At 46.7% G+C, this 24,561-nt stretch overlaps 1 protein-coding gene across 1 annotated transcript; it reads left to right on the top strand.

Annotated features, from left to right (window-relative positions):
- Nucleotides 1-472: 472 nt before the first annotated feature.
- TMEM70 (transmembrane protein 70) lies at nucleotides 473-7,961 on the top strand. The gene is made up of 3 exons (XM_065399158.1): nucleotides 473-758; nucleotides 1,752-1,863; nucleotides 7,305-7,961. Exons 1-3 carry the CDS (start codon nucleotides 516-518, stop codon nucleotides 7,751-7,753), a joined length of 804 nt encoding a protein of 267 aa, XP_065255230.1. The 5' UTR covers nucleotides 473-515; the 3' UTR covers nucleotides 7,754-7,961.
- Nucleotides 7,962-24,561: the final 16,600 nt, after the last annotated feature.

The raw sequence follows: 24,561 nt of genomic DNA, 5'->3' as shown, positions 1-24,561 counted from the left end.
TGACCTCTCGAGGTCCCTTCCAGTCCTAGAATCTATGAACCCCCTGCCCTGAGCCCCGTCACAGTCTGCACCCCTCCTGCACCCCAACCCCCTTCCCTGAGCCCCCTAAAACACCCCACACCCTTCCTCTGCCCCAATCCCTTGCCCTGAGCCCGATCCTGCACACCGCACCCCCTCCCACACCCCGCACTCCCTCCTGCACCCCAACCCCCTGCCCTGCATACAATTTCCCCACCCAGATGTGGCCCTCCGCCCAAAAAGTTTGCCCACCCCTGGATTAGGATGTCTGCGAGGCGCCGCTGCCTCATTACAGGGGGAACCAAAGCTGCAGGAGGTCTGGGTTTCTCAACCTGGAAGCGCTCAGCTCCTGAGGAGAGTTACTATTGGAGGGGGAGAGGCAGCTGGCCCAATCCCCTGCAGCGAGGGAGGCAGCTGCGCCTTGGCTCCTCCCCTTCCTGGCCTGCCTGCTGCGGTGCGGGGGATCTGCTGAGCAAGGCCGGGACCTGGTGTGAGCGATGCTGCTCCTGGCTGCGGGCGGCGACCGGGCGCTGGCGTTCTGGCTGCGGAGCGCTAGGCAGTGTGCAGCTGCCGCGCTTCCTCGTCCTCCGGGGATCCGCGCACCAGCGGCGCGCAGCCCCCGATGGGCGGCTGTGAATGACCCTCCGAGCGCATCTAGTTGCGGGGTCCCGACGCTGCCGCGGGCCCGAGGTCCAGGATCAGTTGGAGCCCTTCCCGGGTCTGAAGGGAGACTAGAACAGGTGCATGAGCGTGGGACGCTTTCCTTGTAGCTGGGCTGCGGGCAGGGGTGGAAACCTCCGATCAAATAGCGGAGAGAGAAGCAGGGGTCTTGGTTGAGGAGGCCGACCCAGCGTCTTCCCCGCCCCCAATTTACTGGACTAATTTCCTTGTACCTGAATAGCAAAAGTAAATGCAAAGTCTCCCCAATTTGAATCCATTTTAAATCCTCACTGTTAATGGTGCGTTTAACAAAGTGTTTGCTGGTGGATAAGATTAAAGAGGCAGAGTAGAGAATTGAAAAAGTGTCCAAGGTAATGTGTGTCCAGTTTCTGCTGTCTGTCTACCTAGGTGCTTGCCAATACAAGCGCCTAGGTAGATAGACAGCAGTATAGCCAACCCCAAGTGTTTGGAACTCAGGAATCAGCCCCCCTAAATCATACAAGATTAGCTTAAAAATAACGAGTTTTTAAAAAAACTGAATCTGGGTTTTTGTTTTTTGGGGTTTTTTTTTACTTTTCTGAGTTCACATTCTTTGCAACCACGAGGGCTAGAAATTTTCTTTTAAATGAAAGATGAGGTTCTCATGTAATGGCAGGACTCTAGGAGCTGGGGATTCAAGTAAACCATGAAATTTTATCACAACTCTCACAGCATTTGAAGAGCTGGCAATGCTGAGGATTGAGAGATAGGTGGCCAGAGACTTGCAATGAACTTGGAATGTGTGGCCTTCTGCCTGTATACAGAGCACGGCTGACGTGTCTAGGGCTGAAGGGTTTTATGGCTGCATATCCCATTTCCAATCCCCTGAATCATTAAATCCTCTGTTTCCTAACATTTATAAATTAATTAAATTTACTGATATCTATTAAACTACTTATTGAGTTTAGTTGTAATATAATTTAATTTTTAGTCTCTATCCTGGGTATAAATTCAACATCTAGGTCAGAAGAAATCTGAAATGTATGTAGACGATGCGAATGCTTTATTTGCCATGTGCTGCTTTCATCCTGTAGATCATATTTTCTCATGTGGCACCTGTTCGCTGCTTCAGCACCTCCTCCTTTCATGGACAACCAGAAGATGGAAGACTAGTTTACACTGGGAATCTGGCAAAGGCAGTGTTGGGTATGTGATTGGAATTGAAATTTGATTTGATTTATCTATACTTAAACATATCTTTAAAACATAGTATGCTCAGGAGCGCCGCCAGCTTTTTTGATGCCCTACGCGGCGGAAGGTCCCGCCCCCGAAATGCCGCCCCCGACAGAGGCGATGGAAGGTCCCGCCCCCGAAATACCAACGACGACCGGGGCGGCCAAAGATCTGGTCGCCGCCCCCCAAATGTTAGTGCCCTAGGCGACCGCCTAGGTCGCCTAATGGGTTGCGCCGGCCCTGAGTATGCTGTTGGGAATGGATCCCTCTGATTTCTTCAGATATGCACTAAGGACCACCTTGTGGTCCCCTATACAGTCGTATAACCAACCCCAAAAGGTTCAAATAAAATGAGTCAGATTCTAAAAAATCACAAGATATGTTAAAAAATGAGCCACACTCTAAAAAAACCATGAGATTGGCCCCAAAAATCACAAGATATTTTGAAAAAAGATTATAGATGGACACAATTTCTTCAGATTTTCTACCCCCCCTGCTCATCCCCAATGTGTGTATTTGACAGTTAGTGTTGCCAAATTTATTGAGATTGATTTTATTGATTTTTTTTTTTTTGCCTCCACTGAAGGAGCTCTGACCCCCTTATCTGCCTATCCATCAGCTCTCCCATCAATTCTTCTCCCAGTACCCACCTCAGTTCTGCACACACCCCTACTTCAACTCTGCTCTCCTGCAGCTCCTTGGGTTCTTCACTCCCCCCTTCCAGGTCTGGGGGTGGGGCTGCAGTGGGGTCCCTTGTCCTCCTTCTCAAGGCTGGTGTTGCAGGGATGGAGAGGATGGGAGGAACAGGAGCAGAGAGCAGACAGACTCATTTTTCACAGCAGGGGAGGAGGGAGCAGGGCTGCCCTGAGCTATTGTGCTCTTTCTGGTTCCCTGTCCCATCCTATGAGAATAGTGTCAGCTCCTGAGAGAAGAGGTGAGAACTGTGTCTGCTTTTTGCGGCAGTCCTGATTGGCTGCTCTTTCCCAAGAGATGGGCAAGTAGGGAAGGCAGGCAGCCAATCAGAAGGGCTGGAGCTTCTCACATCATGGTGAGGCTAGATCTAGCCCCGGCAAAACCCCTGTGACTTGTGAAGAAATCTTTAGAGTTGGCAACACTGACACTGTCATTTAATCAGGATTTTTGACTTGGAGCCAGAGGTGGTTTAAGATTTATTGGGGTCCTGGGCACAAAGAATATTTGAGCCCCCCACACCCTGGGGGCCTGGGGCACAAGAACTGGGGAGTCCATGCCCACCCGGTTTTTAACATGGGCATAGTCAGGCAACACATAGCTGTGGCTAGTGGGGTGGGGCACAAATGAAAGGTTCTGGGGGGTCATGTGCACCCCCATTTCCCAGGAACCCTTTGGCATAGATGCCCAGCAGCGAGGAGGCAGCGCTCCCCATGGCAGCAGCACTCTCAGTGTGTCCGTGCAGCTCAGGCAAGAAGCAGCATTGTGGCTGGCTCACCTTGGTGGATGGTCTGAAAAGCAGGCAGCAGCACTGGTACTCCAGCAGCAGGGAAAGCAAAGCAGCCCCATGTGGCGGGGGAGGAGCTCAGCTGGCAGCCAGGCACCCTGCTGCTTCCTCCCTCCCCCAGGGAGAGCGCCACTGCCAGGCGGAGCGCTGCCTCCTCGCTGCTAGGCATCCCTGCCAGAGGTGTCCTGAAAAATCCAGGGGGGCATGTGATCCCCTCATGCCCCACCCCCCACGCATCACCTCTGTAGATTCAGAATGGCGGCAGCAGGGGCTGGGCTTTGTGGCAGGGCAGCTGATAAGTGCAGCCCCTGCTAGCGGCACCAGCCTCTTCCCAGTGGGCCTTAGCCCCCCCCTCACCATGGGGCCCTGGCCTGTGCTCCTCCTTTCCCCCCTGAGTTCTCTAAGAGCTGCCCAGGGAGCCTGGGCTGCTGTGGGGAGCCCTGGACCTTCCACTTGCTCTGGGCAGCGCACTCCAGGGAGTAGGGACATGGGCCGGGGGCTGCTCTCGGGTACTCCGGGGCCCCGCCCAGGGTAGGTGGAGGGTCCGGGGCTCCCTGCAGCAGCCCAGGCTCCCCGGGTGGCTCTTACCTTGACCTGGTTCTGGATTTCGGCCTGGCCAGGGGGCGGGGCTCTGGGGGGAAAGAGGCGGAGCAGGGGCAGGGCTACAGTTCTGGTGCTAGTAGCCCTCCCCCCTTCTATCCAGGGTTCCAGCATTCCTGGGCCCCCCGAATTGGCTGGGAGTGCTGGGCATGGGCCCTGTGGGCCCAAGCATTAATCAACTACTGCTTGAAGCACAGCAAAGTTCACCATGGGCTGGAGTAGGTCCTACTTCATCTATGTTCCTCCACACCCACCCATCCACTCCAGATTTGCTGCATGCTGCTATAGAGCATTGCAACAGCACCAGGGGTGTGGAGTTATTCTGTAGAGCACAACTTGAGCTCTACCACTCTTTGGGACCTGGGCAAGGCAAGGGACAGGATTTGGCCCTGGATTAATTGGATAACACAAACCATTATGCTAACTAGCTTTCACTACAGGTATATTGGTGCTGTGAATTGAATGCAGTATTTTTAGATATACTATGCAGTGATTTTTAAAATCACCTTCTCAGTTGTGTTATGAGCAACTGTGTAGCCAAACAAGCATGCACTGAGCTGGTGGCTGAAGTCCCATTAGAGATCTGCATTGGAATGGGGACTCTGCCAATAAAGCAACACAGGATGGGTAAGTCAGTTGTGGTATATTTTTGTCTATTGTGCTATTACTGTATTGTTACTTTTAAGGATGAAATGAGAACAGTCAGAAAATCTTGGAAAATTGCAGAGCCCACATGTATCTGCAGCCCTCCATATATGCCTCTAACACCATATGGGTAACTGTACAAAGGCTGATTTACCTTTACTCGTGAGGTAGAGTCTCCATTCCATCTCTGACTGTTGGTGCTGACATCACTAGCTTGGTACATGCTGAGTATGTGAGTAGAGTGGGATGTCCATCATGAACATGAAGCAGCTACTGTGCCCACTCGCAAAAGTCTGGGGAGAAGCTTAGAAGATAAGATAATGAAATATAATATCAATAATGAGACTCCTGCTATTGACAGCTCTTTGGCCAGTCACCTTCACTAGGGCTTATTTTAAGACTTCATGCAAGGGGAAACTACCAGATGGCCTTGACATGTGTCCCAAAGATTGGGAGGTGGTGGGATAATGATTGTCTTGATGATGATTTCAATAACAAATGTGATCAGTTTGCATTTTTTTTAATTGTCAGCCCTGCAGAGTTTTAATCTGAAAATGCTCCTTTTCTACTCATAAGTCTTTACAAGTAATAAAGATTCTGCAGACCATGGGCTGAACCAGCTCCCATTAAAAGAATCCCCTTGAAGTGAATGGGAGTTGGACCAGGTCCCAGATGCTGCCTTAGTTAGCTTGTGCAACTGCTTTGCATTCACAAGGTTTTAACAGGTGTAAGTGATTGGATCTTGTAAAGAGTGCTTTTGAGGAAGTGTGGGTGAGAATCTTCCTCTCTCATTTGTGTTGGCTTTGAAGGGTTAACAGGAGTAAGAGGTAGTACAATTTTATCACTAAAATATGCAAACATGATTCTAAATATACACAGAATGGTGAGAAGGTGCTGTTTTTACTTTTCAGAATAGAACTGCACTTTAAAGCATTTCATTTTGGATAAAGACTAAGGGCTTGTCTACACTACCGCTTAAGTCACTGTAACTTACGTTGCTCAGGGGTATAAAAAAGCCATCCCCGTGAGTGATGTAAGTTACATCAACTTAGCACGGTGTAGACACCACTTTATTTTGGCAGGAGGCGCTCCCCTGTCAACATAGCGCATCTTCACCAGATGCAGTACATCAGCACAGCTGTACCGATGTAGCACTGATGGTGCCCGTGTGTCCAGTTTTTGACCGGAACACCTGGTCAAAAAGGGATCCTGGCGGCTCGGGTCAGCGCTGTTGACTGTCCGGTTGGCGGTACTGCGCAACGGGGCTGGCAGGTTCCCTGCTAGCCTCCACGCCACACGACTCCTGGGAAGCAGCCAGCATGTCCCCCCTCCGGCTCCTACACGTAGGGGCAGCCAGGGGGTTCCACCTGCTGCCCCCGCCCCAAGTGCTGCCCCCGCAGCTCCCATTGGCTGGGAACATTTGCCAATTGGAGCTGGGGGTGGGAGGCGGCACCTGCGGACGGGGCAGCACACAGAGCTGCCTGGCTGCGCCTTTGCATAGGAGCCAGAGTGGGGACATGCTGATGCTTCCGAGAGCTGCTTGAGGTAAGCGCCACCTGGAGCCTGCACCCCTGAGTCCTCCCCCCCCGTGCCCCAACCCTGATCCCCTTCCCACCCTCTGAACTCCTCAGTCCAGCCCGGAGCACCCTCCTGCACCCGAAACCCCTCCTCCACAGCCTCACCCCAGAGTCTGCACCCCCAGCCAGAGCCCTCACCCCCCCCCGTACCCTAACCCCCTACCCCAGCCCAGAGCCCCCTCCCGTACTCCGAACCCCTCATCCTGGAGCCCTCTGCTGCACCGCAAATCCCTCATCCCCGGCCCCCAGCCCGGAGCCCCCTCTCGCACCCTGATCCTCTAATTTCTGGGCCCACCCCGGAACCCACACCCCCATCCCAGAGCCCATACCTCCTCCCACACCCCAACCCCCTGCCTTAGCCTGGAGCCCCTTTCCATACTCCAAACCCCGCGGCTCCACCTCCCCAGCTCGGAGCCCCCTCCTGCACTCCAAACCCCTCATCCCTGGCCCCACCCCAGAGCCCTCACCCCCTCCCACACCCCAGCTCTCTGAGCCAGCCCGGTGAAAATGAGCGAGTGAGTGAGGGTGGGGAGAACGAGCGACCAGAGGGTGTGTGTGTGTGGAGTGAGCGGGGGCGGGGCCTCGGAGAAGGGGTGGGGCAGGAGGCGTGGCAAGGATATTCGGTTTTGTGCAAGTAGAAAGTTGGCAACCCTATGTAGCACAGTAGTGAAGACCAGCCCTAAGTTCAGTCCCCTGTGAACAAAGTACATTTATTCCCTCCCAGCTAAACTTAATGGAAATATTACTCTTCTCTAGCAATATACAATATTTGATAGTTATAGCTGAGTTCATAATAGCTATACTTTTGCATAAGCAGTCACTACAGTACTGGGATTTAACTTCTTACTTTGTGAAACACTTTGATAACTAGAATATTAAAGGTGTTTCATAAGACCTAACTTTTAGTTTATTAATCATAGAGAAGGAGAAGGGCTGAGGGCTTTGATTTCCACATGATGACTTCAGAAGTTCCACGATAAGAAAGGATTAACTGGATCATCATTGAATTTATCAATTAAAGTAAAGCAGTGGGTATATAAGAACAGTGTGTATAAATGACTATAGGGATAACTTTGATCATAAACATTAACCTATGATTTTCATCTCTTATACAGGTGTGAAGTTTTTCTCTTACTCTACGAGCATGTTTAGCTTTTGCATGATGCCCTACATCTTCTTCAAAACTGGCATTGGAGTTGAAAGTCTGTTTTTACAAAATGCCTTTTACGGCATTGTAGGATTCTTTACATTTATAACACCAGTTACCCTGCATCTGCTTACAAAGGGCTATGTGGTTCGACTGTATCATAAGGCTGAGACGGACACATACACGGCAATTACATATAATGCTATTTTGGCAGAAAAAAGAACTGTGTTCCATCAGAGGGATGTCAAGGTTCCAGACATCAGCAAGATGTTTACAACATTTTATGCCAAAACTAAATCAATGCTTGTTAATCCAATGCTTTTCACATATCCACAGGACTATAACCATCTCATGGGCTATGACAAACCTTTTTATTTTGACTTGGAGGAACAAAAAGAATCTAGTGAAAGCAAATAGAATTAGACGATAGAGTGAAGGTGACTGTCTTTTTTTGTGTTTGTCCAGTGTATCATTTCTAAAACCACACACAATTCTATAACACATTCGTAAGTGTCAGATAATTTAGAGTTTCTTTATCATATTTCAGAATGTATAGAAACTTGAAGCTTTTTTAATTTCAAACAATCTGAAGTGTCTTCTCAGAATTAAAATTAAAATAGATGCTTATTTGGTCTCAGTTTGATTTCTGCTGTTACAGTCATGACGAGAAGGAATATGGACTTGATCTTAGTTTTATGCTGCAAGATCCCCAATATAATATTATAAAGGAACCATTCCTTAAAAAAAGCAGCATTGACTAATCAAGTACACGAATAAGAATTTTGAAGCCCCAAAAAGGGTCTGTGTCTAAAAAGTGAAAGGGCCAGATTTTTTGGCTTGTCTTGTTCAGATGGTATAAAGCAGGGGTGGGCAAACTATGGCCCGCGGGCCACATCCAGACCGCCAGCTGATTTAATCCGGCCCTCAAGCTCCCACTGGGGAGCAGGGTCGGGGGCCGCTGCGCGTGCTGCGGCTCTGCGCAGCTCCCGGAAGCAGCGGCATGTCCCCCCTCTCGCTCCTATGCGTAGGGGCAGCCAGGGGGCTCCGTGCGCTGCCCCTGCCTCAAGTGCCACCCCCGCAGCTCCCAGTGGTCAGGAACTGCGGCCAATGGGAGCTGCAGGGCGGCGCCTGCGGACGGGGCAGCACACAGAACTGCCAGGCCGTGCCTCCACGTAGGACCCAGAGTGGGGACATGCCACTGCTTCTGGGAGCTACTTGAGGTAAGCGCCGACCGGAGCCTGTACACCTGAGCTCCTCCCGTGCCCCAGCCCCCTGCCCCAGCTTTGATCTCCCTCCTGCCATCTGAACCCCTTGATCCCAGCATGGAGCACCCTTCTGCACCCCAAACCTCTCATCCCCAGCCCACCCCAGAGCCTGCACCCCCAGCCAGAGCTCCATACCCCTCAGTGCCCCAATCCCCAGCCCGGAGCCCGCTCCCACACGCCGAACCCCTCGATCCCAGCCTGGAGCACCCTCCTGCACCCCCAAGCCCCTCATCCCCAACCCGCACCTCCAGCCAGATCCCTCACCACCCCCAACCCACTGCCCCAGCCCGGAGGCCCCTCTCATACCCTGAACTCATTTCTGACCCCACCCCAAAGCCCACATCCCCAGCCAGAGCCCTCACCCCCTCCTGCACCCCAATTTTGTGAGCATTCATGGCCCGCCATACAATTTCCGTACCCAGATGTGGCCCTTGGGCCAAAAAAGTTTGCCTATCCATGGTATAAAGGGAGTAAAGACTGTCCATAAGTCCCCAGGTAGGAATATTCCCACCATGAAGGAGTCCCCAGGAAGCAGATAGCTACTGTTTCTGGGACTACAGCTCCTTCCCTGCTGTCCTCTCTGGAAGGAATAGAAGGAGTATCTTTAGCACAACGCACTCTGGCTGTCCCTAGCTGCTGGATGGTCCCTTGGAGATTGTGCAAGTTAGCTGGAGCAACTCCCAAGTTACTCTAACCTGAAATAAGGCTGGGGTGGAGAAACTGAGCCCATAGCAATGCCTGAATAGCCCCTCTGCTGTGCTCAATAAAAACAGCTCAGCAGAGAATCTGGTCCACTGAGATAATGCAGCATGTATATTTGACAACAGAACGTAGTTAAATGCGGTCCCATTCCATGCTAATGAAAGCTCTGAAGCAAAAGAAATTTCCTGTGGAGTACTGCATGGTCTTTTGGACCCTATTTTCTTTGGAATTCATAGCACTGCAAAGAAAACAGCTTGATTACGAAGCGGGTTAGGCCTCTGAATCTCTCTGTCAAAATGGATTGCTTAGATCAGTTTTACTCTACAGAAATTGGATTTCAGTGTTTCTTTTTTAGAAAAAAGGAAGGTTTGGAGATGTAAGCTGATAGGTTTTTGTTGGTGGATAAATATTCAATTCCACCTAAAAAATTAAGATGTAATGAAAGGCTTAAAATACTTTGAGGTTTAAAAAATCGATTGAATTGACAAATAATGTAAAAGAAATTCAGATGAATCCTTTTATACCAGCAATACACTTTATATTAGGGCAGCGGTTCTCAAACTGTGGGTCGGGACCCGCTTTGAATCGCGTCGCCTAGGCTGGCTTAGATTTGTTGGGGCGAGGGGCTGAAGCCCGAGCCCCACTGCCCAGGGCTGAAGCCAAAGCCCGAGGGCTTCAGCCCTGGGCTGCAGGGCTCAGGTTGCAGGCCCCCTGCCTGAGGCTGAAACCCTTGAGCTTTCGGATTTGGCCCCTGTGCCCAGAGTAGTGGGGCTCGGGCTTTGCCGCCCCCCCCCCCCAGGGCATTGGGGCGTGGGCAGACTAAGGCTTCAGTCCCCTCTCCTGGGGTCGTGAAGTAATTTTTGTTGTCAGAAGGGGGTTACGGTGCAATGAAGTTTGAGAACCCCTGTATAAGGGGAATCTATTGGTGCTAACATACTAAATAAGTTACCTTTATGAAGAAAAAATAATTAAGATATTTTTTCTTTTTAGGTTTCTCCTAAGTTCCAATTTGGCAAAAAGGCTTTTTGATTACAGTCTGTTTTCTTATTTTAATGTCTCACTAAAGAGAGACAAAGTATCTATATTTTTATATACTTTTATTCTATCTATTGATCTAACTCTGGACACATTTGTTGAATCATTTAAAAGCAAACCAAGCTATAGAAGGGTTTTGTGGAAGCTTTCTTGTTTCAGAATGGTTATACATCTTAAAGACCTGTTCCAACTCTCAGTGAAGAGACTCCTCAGGTAAGCAATAAAATGCAAGAGGCAGTGTATCTGTAAATGATGGTGAAAAAGATGAGACCAAAGACAAATGATTTAGACCACCTGAAACGTATAATAATTGCTCTGAAATCCACTGTTTCAAGTGTTAGTATTGAGTGAAATAGAATTTTATACATAACTAAAAGAAATCTATACGCTCTTGCATTTGCTTGGTCTTACAAAGGAGCTCCTAGTTCCAGGCGGTTTAGTGTCTGCTGTCATGGAAACTTACTTTAAAAAGATATCTGCTATGTTCAGTCTCCTGCTCTCCTTTTTTGATACCTGTTTATACAGGTTGAAGTTGGCTTGAGCTCTTTTAAAGGAGGGAGAAATGGGAATTTTCAAAGGAAGGAAAAGAACATAGGAATTAAAGGAAGGGACTTGTATTTAAACACTTTAAATCATAGCAAAATTGTCAATTTTCCCTCCTCACTTCTGCAACAAAATTTTCACTGCCATTTTAAGATTTTTGACAATTCAGAATTTTACTGATTAAACTTAAAATAGCCATACTGAGCTATCAAATCCCATGACCAGCTCCAATTTTTAAAATGAGGGGGAAAAGTGAAACTGTTTTATCTATCTAGTTGCATCATAGCTGTGACATATATAAACATAGGCTAGTTGTCATGCTCTTTACTCAGTGTGTGTATATATATATATATATATATATATATATATATATATATATATATATATATATATAAACTCATCTATACTAACAAAAGTCCCAATACCAGCAAGTGAAAAATGACGTCTCATGAATATGGTGTAATCAGAGGTTGATATATCATAGTTATGACACTAATGATTGATGGCAGTGGTAATCTTGCAGCTTATTTGTTGAATTTAGACATTAAAACACAATTTTATTAATATCACATACAAAATATGTCTTTGCCTTTCAGCATTATATAAGATCACATTTACTAGAGAAACAGTTAAAATATCTTAGATGGTTTTATACTGAGAGTTTGCAGAATAGTTATACAGGCGAGTCTCATCTTACGCGGGGGTTCCGTTCCGCGGTTGGCGTGTAAAGCGAAAACTGCGTATAGTCAAAATTACATTGAGTTGAATGGCGGGCGGAATCGCCCGCACTACAAGTACAGTATTAAAATTGTTCTTTTTTTTTTTTTTTTGCCGACCGTGTAAAGCTGAAATTGCGCATGTTAAATGCGCATAAGATGCGACAGATCTATAAACAAGTTATGGAGCAAATTGTGAATTCAGAAATATCTCAGCCAATTATAGTTGACTTTAATTTCTTGGCAGATTGTAATCCTTTGCACAATTACAGGGCTAACTACACCTTTGATCCCCCTCTCTGGTTTTAGAGTGCACCCCTTCAGGTGCTAGGCCCTGCACCTGCATTTCTGTCTGGGTGGAATCCTGAGATTCTCCTACTCTTAGACTGGATTCCCAGGTTACAGCACCTTGTGTACCAGCTGTGATTATTCAGCAGAACTGACTGGTTTCAGCACCTACATGTCTTTCCCTTCAGAGCTGTGACCAGTGGGAAATAGTGACCCAAAACAGCCTTTTAAAAACAAAGTATTGTTTAATCTTAACAGTAGGAACAAAACCCAGTAAAAAGGAATTTTAACACAATGAAAGTTCTACATGCATATCTATCTAACCTATAATCATAGGTAGGACTGTCTTAACCTAGACTCCTCAACCTCTGGAATCTAAGTTCACGTCTGCTCACTCCCCTTCACGGAGTATGTATCTTCATAACCCCAGCCAAAATCCTTTGTTCTCTCTTGTGTTTTCTGAGCCTGGTCAAATTGGTTCTGTCAGCTCCACAGGTTATTGGAAGCATGTTTCCATTTGGAAGGCTCTGTGTTGTCTCTTGTCCCTTGAAATGTTTTCCAGGAACCAACCCCTACTTCCTGGGTGAATTTCCTGACAAAACTTGCTTGTGAATTAGCTTGATATATACAAACAGTAAGTAGTCAATAACCCAATATAACTATCCCAATAACCAGGTTACACACAGGATTAATAAATTATTACAGATCAGCCCATGTTCTTTAAAATCTTAAGTATTGTACTGTAAATTGTCATCTCATTTAAGAACTTTTTATAGGTATGATATAAAATAAAGCCCTAACAACATCCATAAATTATGAATTATATTTTCCCCACTAGCTGCCAACATGATTTCTGTGATATTTGTTACATACATAGAGCCTGTGTACATCATGCAAAGACCAAAATGTCTGTAAGTTATGCCTAGAGAATGTTCTTGGGGAATTTTGCAGCAAATAGTGGTTTGCAAGCACAATCCATTGAAATGTGTGCCTGAATTGGCCTCAAATTGTGGCTAATTATTCCATAAATGTTAAACTCTGTATTTTCCCCTCATCATAATCAGTCTCTCATAATCTGTAAAGAAAATATTTTTATTCCTTTTAAGCATATTTATATTTTTTTATTATGAACAAAATTTTATTCACAGTTTGGAGAATGTATAGGAAATTGAGCTAAATAAGGTAAGATGAGTCATTTCATTATTATTTTCAACTTGTTTCCTTTACCCTACTTTTTTCAGCTGCAGTTTTTGCTGTTTGTCCACTTGCCAAAGAAGGCGAAGTAAAATTCCAAAGCTTTAAATTAATTTAAACAAAAGCAATGAAGCCACTAACTGCTCTTGGCAGGAGAGTACTGCTGTTTGCCAAGCCCCTACCAGCACTGATTCTCTGATTTTAGTACTTTTACTAATTGCAAGTCCAGTTGCAAATATCTAGAATAGTAAAATATTTGGCAGAATTCCATTGTTAATTTTTTATTTGCTGGCAGGGACTTCGTCATCTTGGAATGTGTACTGTGTATTCCCCTCTTATTGGGGCTGATATCTTTCTCTCTTCTGGGTTCCCCTCCATCTCCGATAGTCTTCACAGTGGGGCTTCCCTGTCTCCTTGGTACCTGGAGGCAGACCAGATCTTTTATCTCAGCCTGGACTTAGGACCACCCATCAGGAAGAACTGCCCAGAATTCTCCTCCAAGCAGCACACATGGCAGACTCCAGGATTCCTCTTGGAGCAGAGCTTTCAGAGGATTTTTAAAAGACTTTTAACTAAATATTTGTTTCTTCATTGGTTTTGAGGTTTTTCTTCTCAAAACTGCTAAACTCAACGATATTTTTTTTTCTTCTGGCTTTCGGAGGAGGGTTTGAAAGGCAGCACCTCTCCTCCCTTCCAACTTCCAGAATGGCAGAGATGGCAAAGAGCATTGGTCATCCCCTCTCACACTCACAGGCAGGCTCCAGGGATAAAGGCAAACCTGCCAGCCAGTGTGTGGGTAAGGTCCATCTGAGTCAGTAGAGCAGGCGGCAGGGAAGCCTGGCTTTCAAGCTGGTGTGTGGGTGAGGGCCATGCTGAGATCATTGAGCAGGCCTTATAGAAGCTTCCTTCACTGGTACCAGGCAAGCATCAGTGGCATGGAACCAGTGATAAGTTTTTCAGTGCCTCCCTGCCTCTCTCCCAACCATGGGACGCCTATTCCCACAGCTTGCAGAGCCCATAGGAAAATTTCAGTGGAGCCTCAAGGAAGACAAGTTACTCTCCTGATCCCATAGCGACCTGGAGGAAGAAATTCCTGCTCCCTGCCAGTATGTAGGCAAGGTCTGTGCTGAGACAGCTGCAAAGCATCCCCTCTTCCCCTTTCCACAAGTTGCGTCCACACAACCAACCCCATTCCAGCAACCTACAGGGCTCTTAAAATCAACTTCTGTACTCCTCCCCGGCGAGGGGAGTAGTGCTAAAATCGACTTTGCTGGGTCAAATTTGGGGTAGTGTGGACGCAAATCAATGGTATTGGCCTCCAGAAGCTATCCCAGAGTGCTCCATTGTGACTGATCTGGACAGCACTTTGAACTCCGATGCACTAGCCAGGTACACAGGAAAAGCCCCGGGAACTTTTGAATTTCATTTCCTGTTTGGTCAGCGTGGCGAACTCAGCAGCACAGGTTACCATGCAGTCCCCCCACAATCGTAGAGTGTAGAATGTTTCTACGCTCCCCCTATCATCTCCGTCTCTGAGGCTATCGCAGATTAGAAGGTGGAAAAAAACGCACTCGCAATGACATGTTTTCCGAGCTCATGCAGTCCTCCTGCACTGATAGGGCACAGCTTAATGCATGGAGGCATTCAGTGGTAGAGGCCAGGAAAGAATTAAGTGAGTGCGAAGAGCAGAGGCAGGACACGATGCTGAGGCTAATGCGGGAGCAAACAGACATGATGAAGCGTCTGTTGGGGGAGCAAATGGACATGATGAAGCGTCTGTTGGAGCTGCAGGAAAGCCAACAAGAGCACAGACTCCCGCTGCATGCACTGTATAACCGCCTACCCTCCTCCCCCTGTTCCATAGCCTCCTCACCCAGATGCCCAAGAACGCAGGGGGAGGAGGGGGAGGCTCCAGGCACCCAGCCACTCCACTGCAGAGGATGGCCCAAGCAACAGAAGGCTGTCATTCAAACAGTTTGATTTTTAGTGTGGCTACAATAAGCAATGTGGCCTTGTCCTTCCCTCCCACCCCAGCCGGGCTACCTTTTCCGTTATCTCATTTTTTTTTAATTAATAAAGAATGAATGCATGGTTTCAAAACAATAGTTACTTTATTTCGAAAGGGGGAGGGTGGTTGGCTTACAGGGAATTAAAATCAACAAAGGGGGCAGGTTTGCATCAAGGAGAAACACACACAGCAGTCACACCGAAGCCTGGCCAGTCATGAAGCTGGTTTTCAAAGCCTCTGTGATGCGCAGCGTGCCTTGCTGTGCTCTTCTAATCGCCCTGGTGTCTGGCACGAAATGATTGTCTGCCGTTGCTTTCACAGAGGGAGGGGCGACTGATGACATGTACCCAAAACCACCCGTGACAATGTTTTTGCCCCATCAGGCATTGGGAGCTTAACCCAGAATTCCAATGGGCAGCGGAGACTGCGGGAACTGTGGGATAGCTACTCACAGTGCACCGCTCCATAAGTCGATGCTAGCCACGGTAGTGAGGATGCACTCCGCCGACTTAATGCGCTTAGTGTGAACATATGCAATCGACTGTATAAAATCGATTTCTAAAAATCGACTTCTATAAAATCGACCTAATTTCATAGTGTAGACATACCCTTAGTGCTTCTCTTCAATTTTCTGTGAGACCTGTTGGTGTTATGTGAAAGTCACTGGTGAGTGCTGTGACAGACCCAGACCAGTGGGGTAGGGGAGTCTGGTAGAGGGCAAATATACTGGTCACTGGATGAGTAGTTTTCTGTTCCCTGATTGACCAGAGCAGGGGCTGCACTAGAGTAATCAGGAACCTGCTAGAACCAGTTAAGGCAGGCAGGCTAATTAGGACACCTGGAGCCAATTAAGAAGAAGCTGCTAGAATCAATTAAGGCAGGCTAATCAGGGCACTTGGGTTTTAAAAAGGAGCTCACTTCAGTTTGTGGTGGGAGTGTGAGGAGCTGGGAGCAAGAGGTGCAAGGAGCTGAGAGGGAGAGGGTGTGCTGCTGGAGGACTGAGGAGCACAAGCGTTATCAGACACCAGGAAGAAGGTCCTGTGGTGAGAATAAGGAAGGTGTTTGGAGGAGGCCATGGGGAAGTAGCCCAGGGAGTTGTAGCTGTCATGCAGCTGTTACAGGAGGCACTATAGACAGCTGCAGTCCACAGGGCCCTGGGCTGGAACCTGGAGTAGAGGGCGGGCCTGGGTTCCCCCCAAAGCTCCCAATTGACCTGGACTGTGGGTTCTTCCAGAGGGGAAGGTCTCTGGGCTGTTCCCCAACCCACATGGTGAATCTCTGAGGCAAGAAAATCTGCCAATAAGCGCAGGACCCACCAAGATAGAGGAGGAACTTTGTCACAGTGCCTAAAAGCCACATGCAACTAAAACTACTCTTGTGGGGATGGTTTAAAACTTGATTTAAAGAAATTTTGGCTAGCCACTGTGGATAGGGCTAAGTATAAAAATTAAGTTTCTAAACCATTTTTGAGCCCTTGAATAACATGAAATGTCCTTGTCTCCACTAGCCAGCCAGATTACTTTTAAACTAAGTTAGCCTGTACAGTTTTAAACTGGTTTAAAATTGAATAAAGTAAAATGATCTAAGGAAAGAGTAGCAAGTTTCCCCTGTGTGTCTGTATAAACCATTAGAGGGACTTATTCATCAACCTTGTCCTACCCTGTAATCAGTACCGGGTTTACAATGGCACCATAACACCAAGCCTGCAGTCGGAAGGAGCCCATTATGGTTGCCAAGCAGGAGTGAGGGAAGCTCCTCAGAAGTGGGCGGGGGGGCCCATCGGTGGCTGGACCATGCCCCCGCTGCCCGCTTCATCCCTCCCTAGTGGCCCTACCCGTGTTCCAGTCCCGCTGTGCCCTGAGGCCCTGCCCGCCGCTCGCTCCTCTCCACCCTCTCTCCCCGTTGCTCACCCTTAAGGCAGGAAAAAAGGGGGAGGGCATTGCCCACCCACTTTTAAAAGTGGTGGGGCCATGGCCCCCTGTCCTCCCCCCTGTTCTGGCAGCCCTGTTGCCAGGTGTCCTGTTTTCAACTGGACTTTCCAGTTGAAAAGTGAGCCTGGCAGTGTCTGGATATTAAAAGTCCAATTACAGGAGTAACTGCAATCAGCCTCCCCACCAGGAGAGCAGAAGAGCAGCTGCTGCTGCCTGGAGAAGCTGCAGCTCAGCTGGAGAGAGAGAGAACTGGCTCCCCACCAAGGACCTGGCTCTGGCAGAGAGAGGTGGGTACTGGCTCTGCGCCGCCCCAGGGTGGATCCTGTCTGCTCTGCCCTGGCCCACTGTGCTTGCCCCTGGCCTCTGTCTCGCTCTGGGGACTGACCCCTTCCCCTGCCTTACTGTGCTCTTGCCCCCAGCCCCTGCCACACTCTGAAGACTGACCCTCCCCCTATGGCTTGTTGTGCTTTTCCCCCGGTCTCTGCCTCGCTCTGGGGACCAACTCCCCTCCCCTTGGGGGCCCACAAATATGTTTGGCAGTGGGCCCACAAAACATTAATCCAGTCCTGCCTGTAATAGATATCTGAAAAACCCCAGATGGCAGCAGAGGTTCAGCAGGGGATGTCGCCATCTAAGTTAAATGAGTTTTTATGCAAAATCTGAGACATTTGCAGTGTCTTTTCCAAAATCCTGTTTCACTAGTAATTGTAAGAATTGTACTGTTGGTGGCTGGAGAGCAGCTAGTGTCACACACTGGGTTGGTCTACACTGGGGGGGGGGATCGATCTAAGATACGCAACTTCAGCTACGAGAATAGTGTAGCTGAAGTCGACGTATCTTAGATCGACTTACCTCCCGTCCTCACAGCGCGGGATCGACGGCTGCGGCTCCCCCGTCGACTCTGCTTCCGCCTCTCGCTCTGGTGGAGTTCCAGAGTCGACAGGGAACGAGTTCGGGGAGCGATTTATCGTGTTTAGACGAGACGCGATAAATTGATTCCTGATAGATCGATCGCTACCTGCCGATCCGGCGGATAGTGTGGACATACCCACTGAGATGTAGGCAGTGCAACCTAGTGGTCAGAGCAGGAGTCTGACCTAGTGGTCCGAGCAGAATCAAAGGGCAGAACTGGAGTCATGGTCAGGAGACAAACCTGTGGCCTGAGCCAGGAGTTAAGAATCAGAGCTTTGGAGTTAGACAGGGACTGGGCTGGAGTGGAGCAAGCAAGGGGTGGAGCAAGGGATGGATGGGAAGCAGGTCTGGTGCAGCTGCACTGAGCAGCCACTGTGCTGCTGTTGCCACCAGGTTTAAAAAAAGAATCTCCCCCCTGAGGGCTCCTCGGCCCTGGCTTGTCTCATAGACTTTAAGGCCAGAAGGGATCATCGTGATCCTCTAGTCTGACCTCCTGCACATTGCTGGCCACAGAACCTCACCCACTCCTATAATAGACCTCTAATCTCTGCCTGAGCTACTGAAGTACTCAAATAAATCATGATTTAAAGACTTCAAGTTACAGAGAATCTATCATTTACATTAGTTTAAATCTGCAAGTGATCCGTATCCTATACTGTAGAGGAAGGCCGGAATTGAAGAGAGAGATGGAGCAGTCTAATGTGCTGGTTAGGGGTTTCCAAGATTCCAGCAGATGGGCAGCAGCATGGTTCACTGTTGGGAGGAGTGGAGTGCCAACTCCACCCTAGTTCCCCTACTGGGGCTGAGCTCTGGTGTTTCCTGACCCAGAGGTATGGGCTGGTCTTTGGCTGGGCACACAGCTGCAATGTGCTCAGGCATCCCACAATACTAGTACAATCTCATGCCCAGCAACAATTCTTTTAGTCAGTGGAGAGGTGGGGCTGGGCCTTGTCAACTTGCATTGGTTTGGGCTCTGGTAGGGCCACTGGTGCTCCAGGAGATGGAAGAATTCTGGCCTGTAGGGGTCAGATGGCGTGTGGTTTTCTTGGGCTTGGTACATTAGCCAATCATCAGTCCTAATAAATGATCAGTTAAGGTTCCCAGGCTAGGCAAAGGTTCTACCTGTACTAATTCATCTTTGGTAGGGTTGTTGAGTCCCTGCCTGAAGTGATATCACTTCACAGCCTCATTCCAGTAGGTATCTGCAGCCAGACATCAAAATTCCACTGCATATTTGGTGACGGACCTGGGCCCTTGTTGGAGGGCATGGAGAGCAGCTTCTGTGGAATGTTCTCAATTAGGATCATCAAAGATGCCCACCATTGCCTGTACAAAGTTCTCAAGGAGAGAACTGAACCCATCCAGGAATGGGAATGCCTACTTCAGGACTTCTCCAGTGAGTAAACTAAGTACTAAGCTCACTCAGGACTGATCTGTGGGCTAACACTGTGGCTGCAACATAAACTGGAGATGACATTGGTGAAGGAACCACCAAAACTTGGCATGATTCATCCCCATCAAACTTATTGGGTAGGGGCAGCTTAGGCTCACGGAAAGTGGAAGTGAAAGCTGCAGGGACAGAAGACACTGCCTGGGCTTGTACCTGGGCCTGGAGGGCAGCATTCTGGTCATGTAGTGCGGCAACCTGAGCCTGCAGTTCCTGCAGGCCTGCAGTGATGTCTGAGAAGGTGTGTGGGGCTCATGCTGGGGCCTTCCAGAGGGGGTCTTCATGCTATTAGGTGAAGTCCTCTTTTGTCTTGTAGTGGGCTGCTCAAACTGTCACCCACCGAGGTGTAGGTGGTGTGACCTAGGGGTCAGGGCAGGAGTCTGGCCAAGTGGTCCACACAGAATCAGAGGGCAGAACCTGAGGCATGATTGGGAGACAAGCCAATGGTCTGAGCCAGGAGTTAGCAATCAGGAGTTCACAGCTGAGCTCACTAGGTTGCTAGTGTGACTGGTGCCTAGAATGGACGATGCTGAGTATGCCACACTCAGGGCAGACTGCAAGAAACAGGGCAGACATACCCCAAAAACTGGTGGCTTATTCTCTAATTTTAGAATCACTAAACCGGTAACAGAGCTTCCGTAGCACCACACTGGATAACAAGAAGCCAAAACGCAGTCCGCTTTAGGCATTCCAGCCCTTGGTTCCCATCCAGACAAACTGGTCTTATAATGATGAGAGGTTCTGAAAATCTAATTCACCATACATGAGGTTCATCCAATCCCAAAGGATCAGAAACTTACCCCCAGGTCAATATGTATCTCAGACCTTACCCAAATATCATGCTGTCAGACAATCCTTAGTAAACTAACTGAAGATTTTATTAATAATAAAAAAGAAGAAAAAAGAGAGTTATTGAATGGTTAAAAGGTCATATACATTACAAATGATTGCAAAGTCCTTAGATCAGATTTGTAGCAGTGATGGATTAGTCTCCTGGCTTGCGCAAAAGTATCTCTGGAAACTTCCAAAAGATTGGAAGGTCCTCAGTTCATTGTTCAAAATAATCCTTTTGTTAGAAATCCGCAGTCAAGAGAATTGGAGCAGGAATGAGGCAAAATGGAGATGTTCAGTTGCAATTTATACCCTCTTCCGTATGCATGGAAAGTTACCATCCCAAACAATGCCCATAGCCCATGTGCATGGAAAGTTACTGGCAAAGATGGAGTCTTAGGTCACATGTCCACATCACATGTCTTTACATGTTTTGCGGAATAATCGGGGTAGCCATTGGCTCCTCGCTGTCTGAGACGTCTTCAGGAAGAGCTCATTGAAGAGCTGATTCCCCTGAATGGCCCATCAACACAGGGCTGGCTAGACTGAATGTAAATTTACCTTGTGGGTGTCACCCAAAAACAAAACACATGTTCGAGATACAAATACATAGCAAATATTCATAACTTCAGATGCAAAAATGAAACATGCATATAAATAGAATTATCATACTTAGCAGATTTTCCATTGATACCTAACATGACATACTTCGTATCAGATCTACTGCAATTGTGCAACAGTGGGAGCAACAATGATATAAATGGTCATCTTCCTTTTCATACAGCATCACATATCACAGCTAGGCAACTGCGCCTGGAACCAGCTGAGTTCCTGACAGCTAGTGGATATTGTCTTTTGTACTAATGATCTGTATCTGCTTGAGTTTGATTTGTATCCTTTGCTAAATCTAAAGATGTCACATTCTGGGATGCAATTCAGTCCAGTGAGGGCTTGTGTCACCACCTGCCCTGTAACTCTGGGTGCCTCACAATGCTTTGGTGCTGTATTTCTTAATGTGGGCTGCTCACAACCAGCCTATAAGCATGCAGGTCACACCTTGAGTGTCTGTGTTCTAAACAGCCCAGGTTCAGCAGCTCTGACCCCAGCAGCCTGTCTACAGCCCCATTAGCCTCGCTTACTAGTTGCAGGGGCTCCCCAATACACTCCCAGTCCTGGATTTTTCCAAAACTGTGTGTTCTGCCATGTCCAGCCTTTCCTGGACAGTTCAGAGAAATAATAAGGTTTGTTTGTTCCTCTGAAGACACAAAAGCACATCACAGCTTATTAACTTACCTGGGGTGAATACACCGCACTGAGCTGGTTTACAGTAAAATAAAACAAATTTACTACCAGTACGACATAGGTTAAGTGATGCTAAGTGAAAGGAATAAAGTTAGAAAGGGTTACAAGCAAATAAATGTGAAACCCCAGATCTAAAAGTCTAAAACTTAATATAGCAAGATACAGGCTTTGTTCATGATATTTTTTTCTCACCAGTCATTCTTCCCAGCTATGGCTGACTTTTTCTCAGTCAGGACCTTCAACAAAAGTACAAGATACTGGCTTCCCTTGCCTTCTTCAGTGAAAGATCTTTACCTAAACAGCTTTCTCACCTATATTCAATTCCAGAAATTTCAACCCCTTCCATTGGTTGAAGGATCCATCTTTCTCAGCTTGCAAGGGCTCTGTTCCCTTGTGTCTGTCCAGTAATGGATGCCAAAGATGGCTTTTCTCCCTGCTTTTATATCTCCCAAAGTTCAGTGACCTTGCTTCAGGAGGCAGGAAGCCCTCCTGTGTGCTTAGCTTGCTGTGTCCACCAGGAGGCTGACCACCTGCTGTTCTCCCCTTCCTGTGGGCTTCCCATCTCCCTGTATATAAATAGGGCTTCTATTGTTTTGGATTCTGCCATGCTTGATTTAAATAGCAGACAGGTAGATAGCTGTGACATTCCCTCCTGTCTGGGCAGACTGTACAGTCTAATATCAATGAGTATCCATAATTCCTTATATAGTGTTAATACATACATTTTACAATGATATTAATCACCAGCATGTTACAGGCATTCATAAAATACCTTATTTGATGCGCTAATATTCTATTCAGTCAGTTGATTCAATTGCTTATCACTTGAGGTTCAGCCCCCTGTCTGTACAGATCTGTAAACCTTCGAAATCTATTCTTCTGAGGGTTACCCGTCAAAGTAAAGTTTACTTAAGCTGTAGGGAAGATGACATAGAGTCTGATGGTGAAAGAAGCTTCATGCTCTTTCTTCCCCATTTGTTAGCTTAATAGCTTTGTTTACCTAATATGTAAAAATGGACCTTCATTGTCTTTGCCGAAGATTGGGCCGGTCAGAGAATCAAATACACGTTCTTTTGTCTAAGCAGTCCTGTTTACCAACTCCCCCTGATGTGCCTTGCTTGAACACATTTTAGTTATGATTCCAGCATAGGTCCATAACTCTTAATACCCACCACATACATACATCACACAAGATTATTAGTAGTGAGTTATTAGTTTTCAAATGATACCTCACAAGGCATATTTTGTACAAAGATTATTACAATTGTGTGTAGGGTGTGACTATAGGGGTGCTTAGTGTTACAATAGGACTGACAATAATTAATAAAGAGCCTGCCTTCTATCTTACACTTCTTATTTTAATATGCCAAAATTTGTATTATTATGACACATTCTGTTCCCTAAATCCTTTCCCTATCTTCTGTTTCTTTTTGGCATTACAAATGTGAAAACGTTTTTAATCTGCTGTCTGTTCATTCTGCCTTTCTGCCACTTATTCTTATTTAATTACATATTTTGCTGTTTTTTAAGCAAAACTGATTTTTTTTTCACTGCAAAAGTAATTTTGGAAAATAAATATATGGTGGATATGGATTACAAGGGATGCATACATATCACAATATATAATTACATGATAGCTAAAATATGTGCTTGTACTTTGTAATATGGATATTAGTTAAGAAAACTACAGAAATTCAGCAATCAAGAATTCAGCAATAGTTCCATCCTATTGTATTATATTGTTTGTTTTCCTTTAGAGGATTTTTAAACTTGAAAGCCACGTGTACAAACTTAATTTCAATCTTGAACAGGGGTGTGAGCAGGAATAAACATTTGATGGCTTTTGGAGGGGCATGTTCTGTGCTCCTGCTGTGGCCCCGGGGCCAGAGGATCTGTCAGCTCCCCCTGGGGCCAGAGAAGCTCACTCTCCCCCTGGGGCTAGCAGAGCAAGCTCTCCCTGCCACTGGAGGAGTTCTGTGCCCCCACCGATTATTGAGGGAGCTCGTGTCCCTGCTTGCCACCCCTTTGTGCACGCCCCGATCTTAAACATCATCAATCCAGAGTAACTCTAGTGATCTTCATATAGTTTTGAAAATATTTTAGAACAAGCTGTTGTTTCTTACTTGAAATTTGTAATCTCCTTTAGAAATTCATATACTTCACTAACAATCAATTAGTTGGTAGTATCTCATATTTTTATTGAAGTCCCCACTGTTCCTACCAAGTGTTGTGGGCATCTAATGGATTCTATCACTCTCTTACCACTTTGGGGTCACCATGAAAGTTGTTTTCCAACCCCCTTGGATTCCAGATATCATGCCTTCTGAAACACAACCTCTGAAAATCAAGCTTTTAATCTTGCTGTGCTTGTTCTCCATATATAAAATGGGTAAAATACGCCTCTATATTACACATATGTTGTGAGAGATTCATACTTGTATTAATACATTAATTCTTGTGAGGCATTCGGATACTATGGTGGTGGGGGTCAGATAAAATGATCAAAGTTGCTTTTTTGTATGTAATCTTTTAATTGATTTCTTATGTGCAGAAGAAATCAATTAAATGAAAAGAATAATTAAATATATGTATTTACACTATAGAAATCACTGTTGCTTAGTGATAAGTACAATTTATGATCTATGAAGGGCATGCAGAAATATTTAAGAATCAGGAAGGTTAATTGTGATGAAATAGTAATATCATTAATACAAGGTTCCAGGATAAATATATTTGGAAGAAATTTGTACATATAGTTTCAGTCAGACAATAGTTGTCCCCTCTTAAAGGTGGTGATAAGCTTTGATACCCATATAAATAGCTGAGAACTGAATTAGTCCTGATTTTGTTGAGTGAGTGTTGATCCAGTCTAGTCTTCAGAATTGAGGTAATCGGCGTAAGTGAAATATGTTGCATAAATTTTTTGTCTTGTCCTTGTAGATAGAAAGATAGAGAGAACTATAATACTCAAGGTACTTGAAAATTTTGGACTACTGGTTTCAAACTAGTCTTAAATCTGGAATGTAGGCTATGATTTTCGAAATTCTAGCA

The sequence above is a fragment of the Emys orbicularis genome, chromosome 2 (assembly GCF_028017835.1).
Source record: "Emys orbicularis isolate rEmyOrb1 chromosome 2, rEmyOrb1.hap1, whole genome shotgun sequence".
Classification (NCBI taxonomy): domain Eukaryota; kingdom Metazoa; phylum Chordata; order Testudines; family Emydidae; genus Emys; species Emys orbicularis.
The sequence above is the reverse complement of the archived record's forward strand: the minus strand, read 5'-3'. Positions and strand labels throughout refer to the sequence as shown.

Excerpts from the sequence above, each read along its gene's own strand:
- TMEM70 (XM_065399158.1), top strand. The coding sequence starts at position 516 with ATGCTGCTCCTGGCTGCGGGCGGCGACCGGGCGCTGGCGTTCTGGCTG. Across the intron at positions 759-1,751 it reads CTGAAGGGAGACTAGAACAG|ATCATATTTTCTCATGTGGC; the intron begins GTGCATGAGCGT and ends TTCATCCTGTAG. Across the intron at positions 1,864-7,304 it reads TCTGGCAAAGGCAGTGTTGG|GTGTGAAGTTTTTCTCTTAC; the intron begins GTATGTGATTGG and ends TCTCTTATACAG.